The sequence below is a fragment of the Erythrolamprus reginae genome, chromosome 4 (genome assembly GCF_031021105.1).
Source record: "Erythrolamprus reginae isolate rEryReg1 chromosome 4, rEryReg1.hap1, whole genome shotgun sequence".
Lineage (NCBI taxonomy): Eukaryota > Metazoa > Chordata > Lepidosauria > Squamata > Dipsadidae > Erythrolamprus > Erythrolamprus reginae.
Window position 1 is genome coordinate 125,166,067 of NC_091953.1, and position 16,997 is coordinate 125,183,063.

The following is a 16,997-nucleotide window of genomic DNA, read 5'->3' on the forward strand; positions in this document are numbered from 1 at the left end:
AACGTCATTGGTGCATTCCTTCTTAAGGAAGCGTGACGGGGCCTCTTGTGGTTCACTGAAAAAAGAACTCAGGATACCTGATAGCATCAAACTAGGACAAATGAGACAAGCCAGGAAAAATAAACTTCTCAATCAAAAAAAGGAATGTACAAGTAATGATATATAAGGAAAAGATATAATCTTTACTATAATAGGTAAATATTAATGAATAATTAAATAGAGTGATAGATGAAAACTGTGAAAGAAATACAGTTTAATGTACATGTTTATATACAGTATATGTAAGTGTGACATCAAAGCAATTTACTGTACAAAAAAGTGTTTTGGTACGTTTTTCTGTTTTGTTTGTATTGTATTGCCTTAAGTTTGTATTTTAATGTTTTAAATGTCTTTTTTAATATTTATATTCAATAAAAATTATTATTTTTTTTTTTAAAAAGGCTCTTTTGCAGGACAAACAACAACTGTTTCTCTTCTCCCACTCCAATTCTCCCCAATAGGTATATGAGAGTTATATATATATATATATTTTAAAAGCAGAAATAGGGCCTGTGTCAAAATAAGCTGGTTTGGAATCTAGAGACAAATAACTTAAGGCAAAAAGGGGAAAAAAATGAGGCAGTTGAAAATGAAACCGGCATGAACCCATTTTAATAACTTAATAGTAAACAATATCGATCAGGACAGCCTGCAGATAGATATCAAATTTTGCAATCTAATTTTTAGTTTATTCTGAATAGTCAAAACATCAATAGCATTTTAGACTCATTGATACATATGAATTCTTACTAACTACATTTAAGATATATGACTATTTACACCTACTACTCCTTTGCACCATAAGGTCGTACAACTCTAAAGTGTCTGCTATGTTACAAACACTCCTCCCTCCCTTCTTTTCTTCCTTCTCTATCCTTTTTCCTATTCTCCTTTCTACCACTTTGTGCTTTTTCTTTTATTTTCTCACTCCATATTATTTACACTCTTTATTCTACTTTGATTATAAATATACAGATTTGTTATTGCCTTCTAATTTCACACTATACTATGCATTATTTTTCTGTTATGTTTGTCTCCCCTTTTTAAAAAACATAAAACTGGATAGTACGTCAACCTTCAATGAAGCTGAAATTAAAATCTTCCTTTCAAAAGGCATACTGAAATCATTGGCATAGTTGGTAAATTAATTTTATTGATATTAGATGGTTATCCTTTAATTGTTTAGGAATACAAAGGAACAAAATCAGTCCGGGTGAGCAGAACTAAAAATTAACTACGCTGGCCAGCTGAGTGTGTGTAAATAAATTCAAAGGCAATCAATTAAGTCTAGTTGCTGTTGAATTCAAGCCAAGGTTTAAAACAAAAAAAAAGGATTAAGCTGTTAAAGCTACTAAACATGGCTGGCTAGTATTACCTGTCTTTCTGCATTTCTTTCAGGGTTTTGCCGCGCCGTTCTGAGCTTTCCGAACTTCTCCGCTCAATTTCTTCTCTCTCTTCCTTTTTCCTTTGCAGGTCGGAGGTGTGACTCCTGCGCCTACTTTTCCATTTTGCCAAATCCTACACAGAAAACAACGCCGACAACAAAACCACATCAAGTAACGTTCGGTAAAGCCTCGTTCTGCAAGTTCCTCCAAGCTGAGTGTTCCCTGGCAAAAAGACTGCGCAACAGACCGTTTTTCACCTGAGATACCTGGTGCGTTGCCTTCTCAAATGTCTTTTTTACCAGCCTGCCCTGGATCTGAACAATGGCGGCTTGTCAGGCTTCTTGATGCTTAAAAAATGTTTTGCAGGAGAAAATGCACCTGTTGCTCTGAAAAGGAAGCTTGTGACATTCCTAATTTCTCCATAAACCTTAAGAGGCTTCCAAATTTATAGGCATTGTTATTCAAAGTAGCAACAAGAGCTCGTATTTTTTTTTTTTTAAATACTCTTAACCTGATCACCCAGCTCAGGAGCATTCCACCTTATCTTGAATTACCTGGTGTAATTCACATGGGTGACTGAAAACCAAAACAGTATTGGATTCTTAGGCGTCCTGACTGATGAATATCTTTCCACAATAGGGATTACTTCCCTTGTTGCTGATGTTAATTACAGCCCCACTTTCACATATTGCTGTTGTGGGAAATTGTTGTGGTTCGCTCGCCTCCGGTGAGATTAGTCATGGACTCAGAGGATGCAGAGAGAGAGGGGAGACGAGGTATAGGTATCCTGTGTTTCTGACACCTGAGACTGACAGTGAAGGGGACGTGGTGTCAGAGGCGGAACAACAACCAGGGCCCTCTGCACTTCCTGAGATGAGTGACTCAGGAGAAGAGGAGGAGCCTCTTCTGAATGCTAGAGTGCGCAGGGCATCTAAGAGACATGAGTGGGTTGCTAGGAGGAGATTTACGTGTGAGTACCACTACTGACTATTGGGTCATGCCCTCACACTATTTAAGTATTGTCTATTGAATTTGGCTTGTGTTTCAAAAGAGCACATTCTTGGCTTTGCTAAAGAGCTTCAGCTTTCCAGTTAACTTCTGATATCTACGCATTTGAAACCTTGCTTCACCTGGTAATTATTATTGTGTTTATCTTCTCTCTGGGACTCTGGCCAGCTGATAAGACTTTGCTGAATTTGATTCTCCTTTTGATAAGACTTTTAAAAGAATAAAAGACTGAGACTTTTGTAAATATTTTATCAGTTATACAATTGGTGTGCACCTGATTATTGGGGGCTTGGTGCTGAGACAGAAGAAAAATCTTAAGGGAAGCAGAAATCAGCCCCAGTCTCCCTGCCCCAGGGGTGAAATCTAGCAGATTCTGACAGGTTCTGGAGAACCAGTAGCAGAAATTTTGAGTAGTTCAGGGAACAGGTAGTGAAAATTTTGAGTAGTTCGGAAAGCCAGAAAATACCACCTCTGGCTGGCCCCAAAGAGGGAAGGGAATGGAAGAAAAAAGAAAGAAAGAAAAAAGAAAGAAGGAAGGAAAGAATGAAAGAAGGAAAGAATGAAAGAAGGAAAGAAAAAAAGAAAGAAAAAAGAAAGAAAGAAAGAAGGAAGGAAGGAAGGAAGGAAGGAAGGAAAGAAAGAAAGAAAGAAAGAAAGAAAGAGGGTCTCTTACATCTTGCCACTGTTGGTCTTGTTCCCGCAGTTGAGTTTTTATTTTCTGGAGCTCGTCATAACGCATCTTCCGGATCGTTTGTAGCTCATCTGCACTGACGTCGTTCAGGGATTTACTCCTGAAGGTAGAGAAAGACTATTTAGAGTTCCCGACCATTTCCTTGTTCAAGAGGCGGTTTAACAATCTGATTAGCAGGAACCGGACTCGGGGTGGCTTATGACTAAGCAGTTTTTAATAGGGGGTGTAGGTCTCCTACGGACCCTCCTACACAAAGAGCTGCGGTGGCGCAGTGGTTAGAATGAAGTACTGCAGGCTACTTCTGCTGACTGCCGGCTGCCAGCAGTTTGGGTCTCACCAGCTCAAGGTTGATTCAGTCTTCCATCCTTCCAAGGTCGTAAAACGGGGACCTAGATTATTGGGGGAAATATGCTGACTCTGTAAACTGCGTAGAGAGGGATGTAAAGCACTTTGAAGCAGTACATTAGTCTAAATGCTATGGCTTTTACTAAAGAATGCATCTGTATCAGAAGGTGACCTTCAATTGTTTATTGCATAACAGCATAGGAGCTTGAATGTTCTGCCTAAGCCTGTCTGCCTCTTGCTTTGATTTAAACCATTCCCTTAATAATTAGTCTGAATTGCCTTAATTCTATAGATGTCTGAATCTGCAGACTTCCTACATAAGTCTAAGTGCTATTGCTATCTCAGAGAATCACAGAATTGTGGAGCTGGAAGGAGTCACAACAGTAGTGGGTTCTAAAACACTTTACTAGTGGTTTGTGCACAACAGTTCTGTGCATGAGCAGAAGTGTCCCAGGTGGGTGGGTGGAGCCAGCCACCAGTGTGACCAGTTCTAAGAACCAGTCCAAACTGGGAACAGCCCACTGCTGAGCCACAAGGATGATCTGGTCCAACCTTCTATAATGGAGAGCAAAACCAATTAAGAGAATTGGTTAGATGGTTAAAACTATAACAAAAAATTCCAAAACTGGTTATAAAAGGTGAATCATAAAGAATTCGTAAACATTCTCAACTCCATGAAATATGTATATAACTAAAGGTTTATGTTAATTAAATTGGAATAAATATATACTGTTTATATAATAGGAGATCCAAACCATTAAATATAATGATATCTTGTCTTACAAACTTAATTGGTTCCGGAACGAGGTTCTTAAGGTGAAAAGTTTGTAAGACAAAACAATGTTTCTCATAGGAATCAATGGAAAAGCGATTAATGCGTGCAAGCCCAAAATTCATCCCTTTTGCCATCCGAAGCATCCGTTTTTGTGCTGCTGGGATTCCCCTGAGGCTCCCCTCCATGGGAAACCCCACCTCCGGACTTCCGTTGCCAGCGAAGCACCCATTTTTGCACTGCTGGGATTCTCGTGCTGGGATTCCCCTGCAGCATCACAAAAACACTGAAGTCCGGAGGTGGGGTTTCCCATGGAGGGGAGCCTCAGGGGAATCCCAGGAGCAAAAACAGGTGCTTCGCTGGGAATGGAAGTCCAGAGGCGGGGTATCCCAGCAGCGGTGGTGGGTTTGTAAGGTGAAAATAGTTTGTAAGAAGAGGCAAAAAAATCTTAAACCCCGGGTTTCTATCTCGAAAAGTTTGTATGACGAGGCGTTTGTAAGATGAGGTATCACTGTATAGAGTTGAATAAATTATTCGCGATTGTGTCACTAAAAATAGTAATATAGAGAAATGTAAAATATAATGGAAAAGGAAACAGCTGTCAAAGCGATTAGCTTTAGCTTTGTTTACATGTATTTTGTGTGTTTTTGTTGTTGGTTCTTATTCCTTCTTCTTTGTTTTGTATTAATTTTTTGTATGTTGTTATGTGGTTTTTAAGCAGAAAAATTAATAAAGATTATTTTTTTAAAAAGGGAACCCTCTTCTTTAAAAAAAAAAAACAACCTCCAGAGATGGAGAAGCCACATCTGTCACACTGTGATGTAATTTTGTTTCCTCCTTATATTTAAACGAAATACAGGTTGCCGAAACTCCCTCTTCCGTGGGTTATCCTTTTATAGAACACTTCATGTTAACTTTTAATGAATTTTAATGAAAGGGAAGAAAGATGAGACGGCCGGTCTCACAAGCCTTTTTAAGGTTCGGTGTCGCTATTTAGAAGCTCTCTCTCTCTCTCACTCACTCTTCTTAATCCATAACTTAAGACACTTTGAAAGTTACTACACCGACTATCAAAGCAAATGTGGGCACATCCAGCGTTTCTCTCTCTCCTAGTTCATGGTCAGCACTTTCTTGGCATTCAGGAGCAGAGGGGAAAAAAACTGATTCTGACGTCATGTATTTCCTGCAGCCTTAAAATATACCGAGCAAAATAAGACGGCAAAACTGTAGTGCAAAAACTAAACACCACTCTTTGCATTTATTTGATCTTACAAATTACAGAGCAAGCTGCTCCTCAACTTCCCATTCAGGTTTCTCTCCATAATCCCACCGATCTCCACCCTTTTCCACTAAAGATCAACAGCATCATCTTTTAACGACCCCATAATCCCTTGAGGAATGGAGTCGGGGCAGCAATGGGCAGCCAAAATTGTTACTGCCACACTGTGGGTGTGGCTTATTTTGTGGGTGTGGCTTGATGGTCATGTGACTGGGTAAGAGTGGCTTGCCACCCATGTGACCAGGTAGGAGTGGCTTGAACAATCATCATCGTTCAAGTGAACTGTTATTGCCGCATGATGCCTTTTCATCTCAACTGTGGGAAGAATGTGGGCTTCATGGGGGGTGGGGGGAAAGACCACAGCCCAGACTGATTCGGCACGATGCGGCTCTCCTGGCCTTGGGAGGTGGCTGCATGAGGCTGGAGGGGAGCTGGGCAGGAGAGAGGAAAGCTTGTTCAAGGCCAGGAAGGAGGAAAGAGGAAAAAAGCGAGGAGCAGCAGGGAAAAAAAGGAGAGCTGAGCTAAGACTGATAATCCAGGAAGTTACTACCACTGGTCAGCTGAAGCTGTGCATGCAGCTTCATTTCTGCCGGTGGAACTGTGTTCCACCCCGTCCTTCCTGCTGCCCACCCGAGTCTGGGCAACTGAGTGGAGTTAGTAATGTGTTTTAAATGGCCAGATGCCCTTCTTGTCCCCATTGCAGAGTATTGTTCAGCAGATATATTCTCATTATGCCCAAAGAGAGAAATATCTGCCTCTACCTAGGATCGAACTTGCAGCCTGTTGATTGTCAGGGGAGAGCTCCACCTCTAAGCCACTGTACCACTCCATTTTTGGGGGGATGTCACAATGCAAGGAGCTAAAGTTGAAAGTCTGAAAAACAACTGGGGGTGGGTGGGTTCAATCTAGATCATCTTGGGCTTGTCCATTATGTCTGGGGGCTGGGATACTCTGACATTTGCACTACTATTTATGCCATACTACAACTATTTACAGGACCGCCTCCTGCCTCATACCTTGCTGAGACTGTGAGGGCCGACAGGGTTGGGCTTCTCTGAGTCCTGTCCACCAGGGGGAAGAGCCTTCTCTGTGGTGGCTCCGACCCTTTGGAATCAATTGCCTCCGGAGATCTATACTATCTCCACCCTACCAGTCTTCTGGAAAACTGTTAAGACCTGGCTTTTCAGGCAGGCCTGGAATTAGGAATGACTGTATGTAAATATGGCTTTTTATGCTTTTTATGTATTTTATAGAATTGTTGTTTTAGTGCTGCTGTACTTTTTTACTGCTTTTAGTATTTATGATTATTACCAGCCACCCTGAGCCCTATTGGAATGAGCAGCATATAAATATAAATAATAAACAAGCCAATACAGTGGTACCTCTACTTATGAACTTAATTCATTCCGTGATCAGGTTCTTAAGTAGAAAGGTTTGTAAGAAGAAGCCATTTTTCCCATAGGAATCAATGTAAAAGCAAATAATGCATGCGATTGGGGAAACCACAGGGAGGGTGGAGGCCCTGTTTCCTCCCAGGAGATTCCTAGAGAGGCCCCATGGAGGCTTCTCCCCACCTTTTCTGGTTACAGTTTCAGAGGCTTGGGTTTGAAAGTAGAAAATGATTCTTGAGAAGAGGCAAAAAAATCTTGAACACCCTGTTCTTATTTAGAAAAGTTCATAAGTAGAGGTCTTCTTAGGTAGAGGTACCACTGTACGACAATTCCCTAAAGTGAACCGTGAGACAGTGTGGCTCCCCTATTGAACAAAGGAATTACTGTAGCCAGGCACGGGCAAGGAAACAAATCCCATATTTTAAAGAAATACAGCACAGTTTGGGCATAACACAATGCAATGTTGTGTTTGATCAGCCAATTAATAGCTTCATCCTATAGCTATTATGGCTTATTTAACAAGCCATGCACAAGCCCATCTGCTGTGCTCGAAATGCTTCCTCCAGATGGGAGATCTCTTCCGAATTCCGAAAATAAAGCAAAAAGAAGAGGAAATGGGGAAAGATGTTTTTTCTCAGATTAATCTTACTTCATCTCCCCAAGAAAATCCCACTAAATGAGATAGCCTGGTTGTATAAGCGGAGAAAGAAAAACCCATGAAGGTTACAAACTTAATATAGCTATTTTATATTTATTTTGGAAGAGGAGGGGGGAAGGGGAAGAAAAAGAAGAAGAGGAGGAGGAATAATAAGACAAAGAAGAGGAGGAGGAGGAAGAAGAAGAAGAAGGAAGAAGAAGAAGAAGAAGAAGAAGAAGAAGAAGAAGAAGAAGAAGAAGAAGAAGAAGAAAACCACCACCAGCAGCAACCGAAACAGGAAAAGGTAACATCTGACAAAACTCATATTTTTGTAATTAATTACAAACATCTAAGCACATCAGAGTCAAGGGTTATATGTCCCCTTGCAGTGATCTTTGAAAATTTTGGCAGCTGATAACCTGTTAGGATAGAGTTCATATCTAGAATCTAGATTGATTGCAGATCTGGTCCTCTTCCAAATCCTGCTGAGACCCCCCCCACAAAGCCCCCCCTTTTAGACAAGACTTTAAAGAAGTGAGGAAAGACTCATGCATCTTCACCCAGTCCTCACATGCCCCCTCTCCAACCCCAACATAGCTCCCATCATGCACATCAGCAGCAGCAGCAGCCAAAGCAATTCTCAGAGTTCAATCTGGACCAGAATTTCCTGGGTTGTTTTCTTTCTTTCTTTCTTTCTTTCTTTCTTTCTTTCTTTCTTTCTTTCCTTCCCTTATTCCCTTCTTTCTTTCTTTCCTTTCTTTCTTTTTTCTCTCCCTCCCTCCCTCCTTTTTTTCTTTTTCTTTTCTTTTTTCTTTTTCTTCTTTCTCTCTCTCTTTTTCAGGAATATCTATATTTATTCATCCATCATCCCTCTCTCTCTCTCAGCCACCTTCCATCCATCTATCCATCCAGACAGATCTACTGTATCTGTCTGTCTATCTAAAAATTTCTTCCCCCTATTGATTCTTCCTTCTACATTTTAAATCAGAAAAATGTTTTGCAAGAAAATGCTTTCAACATGTATGTATGTATATATGTATGTACATACTTCTGCTCCCACGTTAACAAAAGGAACATTTTTAAAGCAACACAATGTTTTACAATAGCTGTGAACACCATCTGTTTCTGGGCCTTTGCAATTTGCCACTGTGTCTGCTTGGCCCAGGAATGCACTTTAGGCATTGCAAGCTCGAATAGTTGGTGCTACAAAGATGCCTAAAGTGTTCTGAATTTGAAACAGGCCCATCTTGGACTCTAGCATCCTCTTAGGTGCCAGATTTCCATCCAGTGTTCAAGAGACAACAGGCAACTTAATTTCATGCTGAGAAAACGGTTCTTAGCTTGTTTTTCTTTTAAACACTTCCAAGTTTTGAAAGGGTGGTGGTGTGGGAAAGCCAGTTTAACACACGTTCACAGACGGAGAATAATTTTGAACTTAGGTAAGAGACATTGTTTTTATTCTCTCTAAATTCTTTACTAGAATTAAGAAGAAGGAGCTGGAATTAGGAGCCCAGGGTTGGCAACATAAGGTTATGCTTCCCATAGGTCGTGATTTCCTTTTTAAATGTTTGCCAAATGGGTCATTCTTTATCAAGTGGACCAGGTGTCCCTACTTGACCACCTTTATTTTCAATGAAACTTTGCACATATATTCCTTATGGTATGAAACTGAGGTGTGCAAAATTTTAGGTCCACATTCCAAACATTCAAGGTTTCAGAGTCCTTTAAGTACAGGGTGACCAAATGTTGTGTGAGTTCTGCAAAACTTTTTCCCAAGTTGGTCCACTTTTTGCCAAATTGGTCCACTTGGCAAAGAATGACCCAAATTTAAAAAGTATGTTGTTTGCATGGATTAGGAAACAATAACAACCACCCAAAGTACAGATTTCGGGTTTTATTGTGTGAGTTGTTCTGAGGGGTATCTAGTACTGTAGCTCTTATTGTTGTTGAGGTACCCAAAATATTATTTTGGGTGGTGTACATTGATGACTATGTGGATGTAAGATCTTTTTAAAAATGTGGGGGTTTTTTTCAATCTATGTTCCACTATTTCCTTTATCTGCTCTGCGTGGGCTCTTTTTCTGTGGCCCCCAAATAATTCTTCTCAACAGAATATGGCAGATATTGACTTTCTGTTGGAACTTTTGTTTGTTTGTTAAACTGCTGAACCACCCATCTCCTTAACAGAATAAATCGACAGAATAAAACATCAACCAGTCAAATAATTTAAGATGAAAAATAATGCTCTGAATGCAGCTGAATAAAAAAGGTGCTAGCAATTAATTTTGGACAATTAATGATTTAGGTAATATGACTGAAATGAATAAAGATTAAGATTTGGGTAACAATATATAATATAGCAATGTAAAACTAATAGGCTGATAGAATGAAATAAAATAAAAACTTAGCAATACGGGTAGATCGGCAAATGTATAAATTGTTGAGTGTTTATGACTTAATTGTAACAATGAATGATGACATCTATGCGTTTGTATAGGTTGTATTTTGTTTTGTTTTTTGTTTTGTGGTATTTGTGTATTTTAGTTTGTAATTTTTTAATTAATTAGATTTGTCTTGTGAGCTGCCCCGAGTCTTCGGAGAAGGGCGGCATGCGACTCTAATGAATACTACTAATAATAATAATTTTAAAAAATTCTTAATGTAAATAATTAATAAAGTTTTTTTTAAAAAAAAGGTACTGCATGCAATTGGACATTTCCCCAATTAGCAGGCAACATCAGTATGATGGTTTGCGACAACTGGCTTAGATAGCGATAGTTCTATTTTATTTTTTGCCTATGACTTATTTTGAGCCCTTAGCCAAAGGGGAGCAGGGTTGCCAACCTTCACCACAACCATAACTCTTTGTGAGAATTTGCAAAGCTCACACACACCCCACCCCCACCCAGCATTCAAGGAAGCCTCTTGTGGGTCTCCAGGAGCAGTTTCTGGAGGGAGGGATCCCAAAGATACTTCTGAGATGGCATTGCAAGCCAGTTGAGCGCCAGACCCAAAGCACATGCATACATGGCCTCAAGCGGAGTTACAAGGGATTCGGGCGGGAGGATTAGAGGGAGGGGTTATCCACACAGTCCGTCATGCTTCCATCATTCCACTTACCCGTGTTCCTCAGAAATCTTTTGCAACAGCCTGAAGGAAATCAGAAAACCGACAAAAGTTCATACAGTCCGTTCCACTGGCATTGCCGTCTTGTAAATGATGCCCACAGGTCCATGCCCACCTGATCAGCTAAAGCAGCAACTGACTTTGAAAAAGCGTATGATGTTCCCTGCGACTATCTCAGCATCTTCCCATTTTAAACTTTTAAACGTGACCCTAAACACGAGGGGGGTCACTTTTCCGCCGGTACTTCCCACTGTTTCAATATGGACCATGCAAATGTACGAGTTTCACTTATGGAAATGCCGATGGTTACACCACAATGGTACGCAGAACATTTTCACTACTGCATTTTAAACAAAAATTTAGAGAGATCGGAGGCTTAACACACAGGGGGGGGGGGGGGAAACAAACAGCTGCAGCTGCCCTTAGGTGTGATAGATTTTAGAATATAGGTGGTCTTCGACTTATGGCCAAAAATTCTAAGCAAGGCCGTTGTTAAATGAGTTTTGCCACATTTTATTAACTTTTTTTCCGACTGTTGTGGAAAAAAGCAATTCACTGCAGTTGTTAAGTGAACCACTCAGTCATTATGTGAAGCTGGCTTCCTCTATTGCAGGTCTCCAGAACTGGACACATTATTATTCCAAATGTGGTCTCAACAGCGCTCTATATAGCAGGATCACAATCTCCCTCTTCCTGCTTGTTATACCTCTAGCTATGCAGCCAAGCATTCTACCTGCTTTCCCTACGGCCTGACTGCATTGTTCACCCATTTTGAGACTGTTAGAAATCACTACCCCTAAATCCTTTTCTTCTGAAGTTTTTGCTAACACAGAACTGCCAATACAATTCTCAGATTGAGGATTCCTTTTATATTTTATATTTGGAAACATTAAACTGCAGTTTCCATTGCTTTGGCCACTTATCTAGTAAAGCTAAATCATTTGCCATATTACAGACGCCTCCAGGAATATCAACCCTATTGCACACTTTAGTGTCATTGACAAATAGGCAAACCTTCCCTACCAAACCTTCTCCTATGTCACTCGTTCCTGATAAGTTATATGCTTAAGACCCTCCACCATTTTTGTAGCCCGTCTTTGGACCCGTTCAATTTGATCCATATCTTTTTGTAGATATTTTATAATAATTTTATAATGGAATATTTTAAGAAAATGACCAGCTCGCAGATACTTATTTTCCAAGAAAACATGCACAATTGATCCTTTGGAATGACGCAGGTGAACAAAGACACAGAACGCTTAAATGAATGTTGCAAGGAGAATGGAATGCATGAGGCCATTTCAAGACGAGAAGGACTTTACCAAATGGAGCATCAGAAACCTCATTAAGTTTGGCCAAGGACTGTGTCTTCACGAGGAACAGTGGAGACCAATAATCGGCACCTGACGCTCTCTAGAATCCAAACTTCTTCTGAAAAAAGGTTGGGAAATCCTCCCATGGGAAGGGGATCAAAACCAAAAATGCCCTTTTCTCCCTCCTCCCTCGAGAATCAACAAATACGTCAACTCATTTGGAACTGGGTTTCTTTTCTGAGCAACGAGGAAACAATTCTGCACAATTCAGACAATAACAAAACTTGGGAAGGGGAAAAAAAGGGGGGTGGTTATAGAAAATGTTATTTTTTAAAGTCGAATATTAAACCGGTGTGGTTGCAGGGACACACATTCTGAAAGGATTTAATAGATATTAGTGAGGGAATAATCAAACCAGATTGTCAAAATATAGATTCTACTTGACGATTGGATCAAAGGAATTGCAAGTGGAGTAGCAACACACAAAATGGGGAGAATAAAATTGGAAAAGGAGTCTATGTATCTTCCTTTTCGTCTTATCTGCAGGAATGGTTTTCAACATTTTATGGAAGAGTTCCAGATTCACATAAGAACTTTTAGATCAAAAAGTCCGACAGTGATTATGGCTTCTGTTTATTCGTTTCTCAACCTTTCTAATGCAGCAAACACCTTAATGCAGTTCTTGATGTTGTGGTGACGCCCAATCATACCTCTAGTGCCAATTCTCCCAACAGAGCTTTGAGCTGATTGGCAGAAAGGTCAGAGGGTCACCCCCCACTGTAAAAACCTGATTGGTCAGATTGTAAAAATATGTTCCAAGGCGCCAGAATAGAAGCTTTAGTTCCTAACACCATGGGAAATTTATCTTTTCCTATGGTCTTAGGCAACCCCCATGAAATGGTCATTCGGCCCCCAAAGGGGTCCCAACCCCTAGATTGAGAACCACTGAACTACAGACTTAAAATATATCATTTTTTAGAATCATTGCACACTAAGGGGTACCAGCTTCTTGTTAACAATAGAAACCCGTATTCTTGACTAGTACAATAAACACAATCTTCTTTGAATTAACCCATAATCCCTTGCAGGGTGGAGTTTTGGCAACTAAATGGAGCCTAATAGATTTTTACTGGCCGGATGCTGTACCTGTCGCCAATGCAGAGTTTTGTTCAGTAGATATACAGTGTTCCCTCACTTTTCGCGGGGGATGCGTTCCGAGACCGCCCGCGAAAGTCGAATTTCCGCAAAGTACAGATGCGGAAGTAAATACACTATTTTTGGCTATGAACAGTGTCACAAGCCTTCCCTTAACACTTTAAACCCCTAAATTGCAATTTCCCATCCCCTTAGCAACCATTTAGATTATTACTCACCATGTTTATTTATTAAAGTTTATTAAAAAAAATATTTATTAAAGGCAGACCAAAGTTTGTCGATGACAAATGACGTCATCAGGCAGGAAAAACTGTGGTATAGAGAAAAAACCCGCAAAGTATTTTTTAATTAATATTTTTGAAAAACCGTGGTATAGACTTTTCGCGAAGTTCGAACCCACGAAAATCGAGGGAACACTGTATTCTCATTGTGCCCAGAGAGAGAAATATCTACCTCTACCTGGGATCAAACTCACAACCTCCTAATTGTGAGACGAGAGCTCTGCCTCTAGGCCACCGTACCACTCCAAGACAATAAACACAATCTACAAATAGACCTGTTAACTTCTGACAGATGAATTGCGAGCGGTCGATGAGCAACAAGAGAACTTACAGGGATAGACATGAACATTGAGCTTAAACGTCACACACCAAGGCATGCTTTGTTGAAAACCACACACCACGGTTCGCTTCCAAGCACCATTTCCAAATATTCAGATACAAGCATGATCCATGCATGGCCATGAGCTGACCTTTCAACCATCTGCCGTTTCTTATGCCTGGTTTTGCTGGCTTGTCTGATGGCTTCCCATTTTTCCATATCTTCTTTGCTACACGCTCCTGGGCAGAAGCTCTTGGACTGAACATTGGCTCCTAGGCTGAGCAGCTCCATTTTTCGGGTCAACATATCGTCCTTCTTTTGACTTGAAGAAGGAGATAAGACTTTTCCTCTCCGCTCACTTTCGCTCTTGAGGGTGGACTTCTCCAGCAAACATAAGAATTTGGCCTGAATTTCTGGGGGTAGACTCCAAGGGTCCGGGAAAAGAGCAGGCTGGTATTTGTCAGGGGCACCAGATAAAGGCACTTCTTTCTTTTGCAATTGAGCTTTGCGAACGGTGAGGTCATCTTTTTCTAAATCTGGAATTATTTCATCTTCCCCATCTCTGGGCTGAAGGACAATCTCTCCTTCGACACAAGGTCTTTGTTGAACAGTCCTCCTAAAATACTCAAAATCTTGGAGAACGACTGGATTCGCGTGGGAGGCACCAGTCTTACGGACAAATAAATCGTCGTTTTCCAAATCTGGATAAAAGTCTCTAATCTCATGGATTCTTTGGTCGTAGCCTGGCCTAAGGTAATTATATCTTCTGCACGTTATCAGCCGAGGCCCTGAAGACGGGTCAGCTTTGGTTCTATGGTCAGAATTCAGGTAGTCCTCGGAATATTTTTGCAGGGCTCGAAGAAATAAAAACTGGCTGAGATATAAAAGATACACACGTACATTAGGTTTGCAGTATGGTGTAGGTCACAGAGACCTTAGAGCAAAGGTTACAACCCTTAGCAAATTGATTGGCTCTGGGCTCTGTCAATTCTGCACCTGAATGGAGGATTCTTCCCACAAACAGAAAAAAAAAATATGTCAACATCAGAAACAGATGCAAGAGAGAGAAAGGGGAAAAAAGCACAAAGTTTTCTCCTCTCTTTTTACTATCAGAGCTGGAGGTTTTCAAAAATGTCTACTAAGGAACATCCCATCAAAAGAGGCCTTCAGCTGCTGAAGTGATACAACCCAGAGAGAGGTTTGCCAATAAGCGACCACTCAACTAAAAGACCAAAAAGATGCAGACATTATAGAAAGATGCACAAACATACATGGAAGCTGTTGTGGTTAGCTCTGGCCCAGCTCCTGCCCCAAGGACTGTGGATGTGGGGGAGACATCCACATGCTGCAGGCCTGTTATGCCCCCGGTGGAATCTGCTGATGAAGGCTCCTCTGACCAAGAAGACATGAGTGACAGGGAGGAGGAGAGTGTGGCAGACAGCTCAGAAGGAGATCAATTATCTAGCTCCTCCTTGGATTCAGAACAAGAGTTAATGATACAGCCACGCATGCGGAAAGCGATGCATAGGCAACAACAACTGAGAGATTATTATCAAAGAAAATGAGGCCACCTGTGGTTGGGTGGGGCTGTGGCGATTAGTGAGGCTGCTATAAATAGCAGCCTGTGGGTTTGGCCACTGTGGAGGATTATCTGATCCTTGTGTTTCGTGACTGCTTTACTGACTTTGACTTTTTGTGTGTGCTGATTTTTCCCCGCTTTGAAACTAAACCAGAGCAAAAGTGTGTTTCACTTTGTGAAAGAAGGAGGACTGTGAATTGCCTCACAGCTGCAAGCTAAGTATCACAGAACTGATAAGGGACTTGTACAAATTACCAGTTTGTTTGGAGACGAGTGCTCTTTGCTATACCAAAAGAGGGCTTAGGTTAAGTGAATTTTCATTATAAAGAACATTGTTTTGAATTTTCAAACGTGCGTGTGTCTGAAATTTGTACCTGTGAATTTTTGGGAGGAGTCTACCAGGGAGCCCGACAGAACAGAAGCAAAGCTAATTCGGATGCTCTGCTCTTTCAAAGGACAAGACGACTACTTTGGGGTAACAGCAAAGCAGGCCAGCCGTTAAAAAAGGCAACCAGCAGACATACAACAATCCCGATCACTTTAGCAGCATCGATTCCAAATGCTCGGGTATAGAGAACGTATTAGAACGATAGCTTGCATATCAATACATCACGTCCCCGTTTAAGCAAGCCACAAACGCCTTCACTTATCAGCTAGTCTGGCTCATGCAATTGTAGGAACCTTGGCAGCTCAGAAGTAGGACCACACATCTCGCCTGCAGCGATTTTAGCTGTTGGCTTGATGGGTTGAGGGTCTTCTTGGCATCTTCTGATGGCCAAGCTGTCCACGATGCTATGGCTGGGCTGGACTCTTCCGTCTTCCTCTTCGGCAACTCCCACGTTACTGGATAGGATCCCCGCATCGGGAGAAGGAGGAAAGGCAGGGAAATAAGTCCCGTCACAAAAACTAGATGCAGCAATCTATTTCATCAAACAACAACAGTACACACAAAGGCCACAGGCAAAGACGAACGGAGATACTATCCACTGTAAGTGTCCCCAAGCAGACACGGACATTGACTCCAACGAGTCCAAATGCGTTTTCTAAAAAATTTGTTTTCTAGAAAATCGGGCTGGATGCAGAAAGAACATGCAAGACGACAAACCTGAATCCTTGAATTTCCTTATACCACTGTTTGGAAAAAGAGATCCTTTGGGCTTTTTTCCAGTGTAGCTCTTCGCCCGGAATCCAAGATTTAGGGAGAAATTTATGAGAGGAGATTTTTACCGCTGATGCGGCAGCACTTATTTTGCGAGTGTAAAGATCATCGGTTTCGATGTCTGGGATTCCCGTGGTTTTCTCTTCCTCCTCCTCTTCTTCCTCCTCCAAATAGTTGGAGAAGTCTGAAAGAATGTAAGTTGCTGACTTGCGTTCCGTCCCGGGCCCCCAAATTCTTCTGTGGCTGCTGCACAAAACATCCGGTGAGGTTGGGATTTTCAAATACAAACAGAAAAAAAATTAGCCATTGAGTGCACAAAACCATACAGCCCTTTGCCGTAGAATTAACTAACCAATTAGGTCCCACAGAGTTGGCCTCCTCCGGGTCCCGTCAACTAAACAATGTCGTTTGGCGGGACCCAGGGGGAGAGCCTTCTCTGTGGCGGCCCCGGCCCTCTGGAACCAACTCCCCCCAGAGATTAGAATAGCTACCACCCTTCTTGCCTTTCGCAAGCTTCT

At 41.3% G+C, this 16,997-nt stretch overlaps 1 protein-coding gene across 8 annotated transcripts in view; it reads right to left on the minus strand.

Annotated features, from left to right (window-relative positions):
- Window positions 1-16,997, minus strand: part of LMO7 (LIM domain 7) — a 221,647-nt gene that overhangs the window by 43,344 nt on the left and 161,306 nt on the right. For all 8 annotated transcript variants that reach the window (XM_070751347.1, XM_070751345.1, XM_070751344.1 and 5 more), the window contains exons 9-10: window positions 3,106-3,223; window positions 1,415-1,557 (exon numbers count right to left, since the gene is read on the minus strand). In XM_070751347.1, the coding sequence (XP_070607448.1) occupies window positions 1,415-1,557; window positions 3,106-3,223 (261 nt within the window). The remainder of the gene's footprint in view (window positions 1-1,414; window positions 1,558-3,105; window positions 3,224-16,997) is intronic.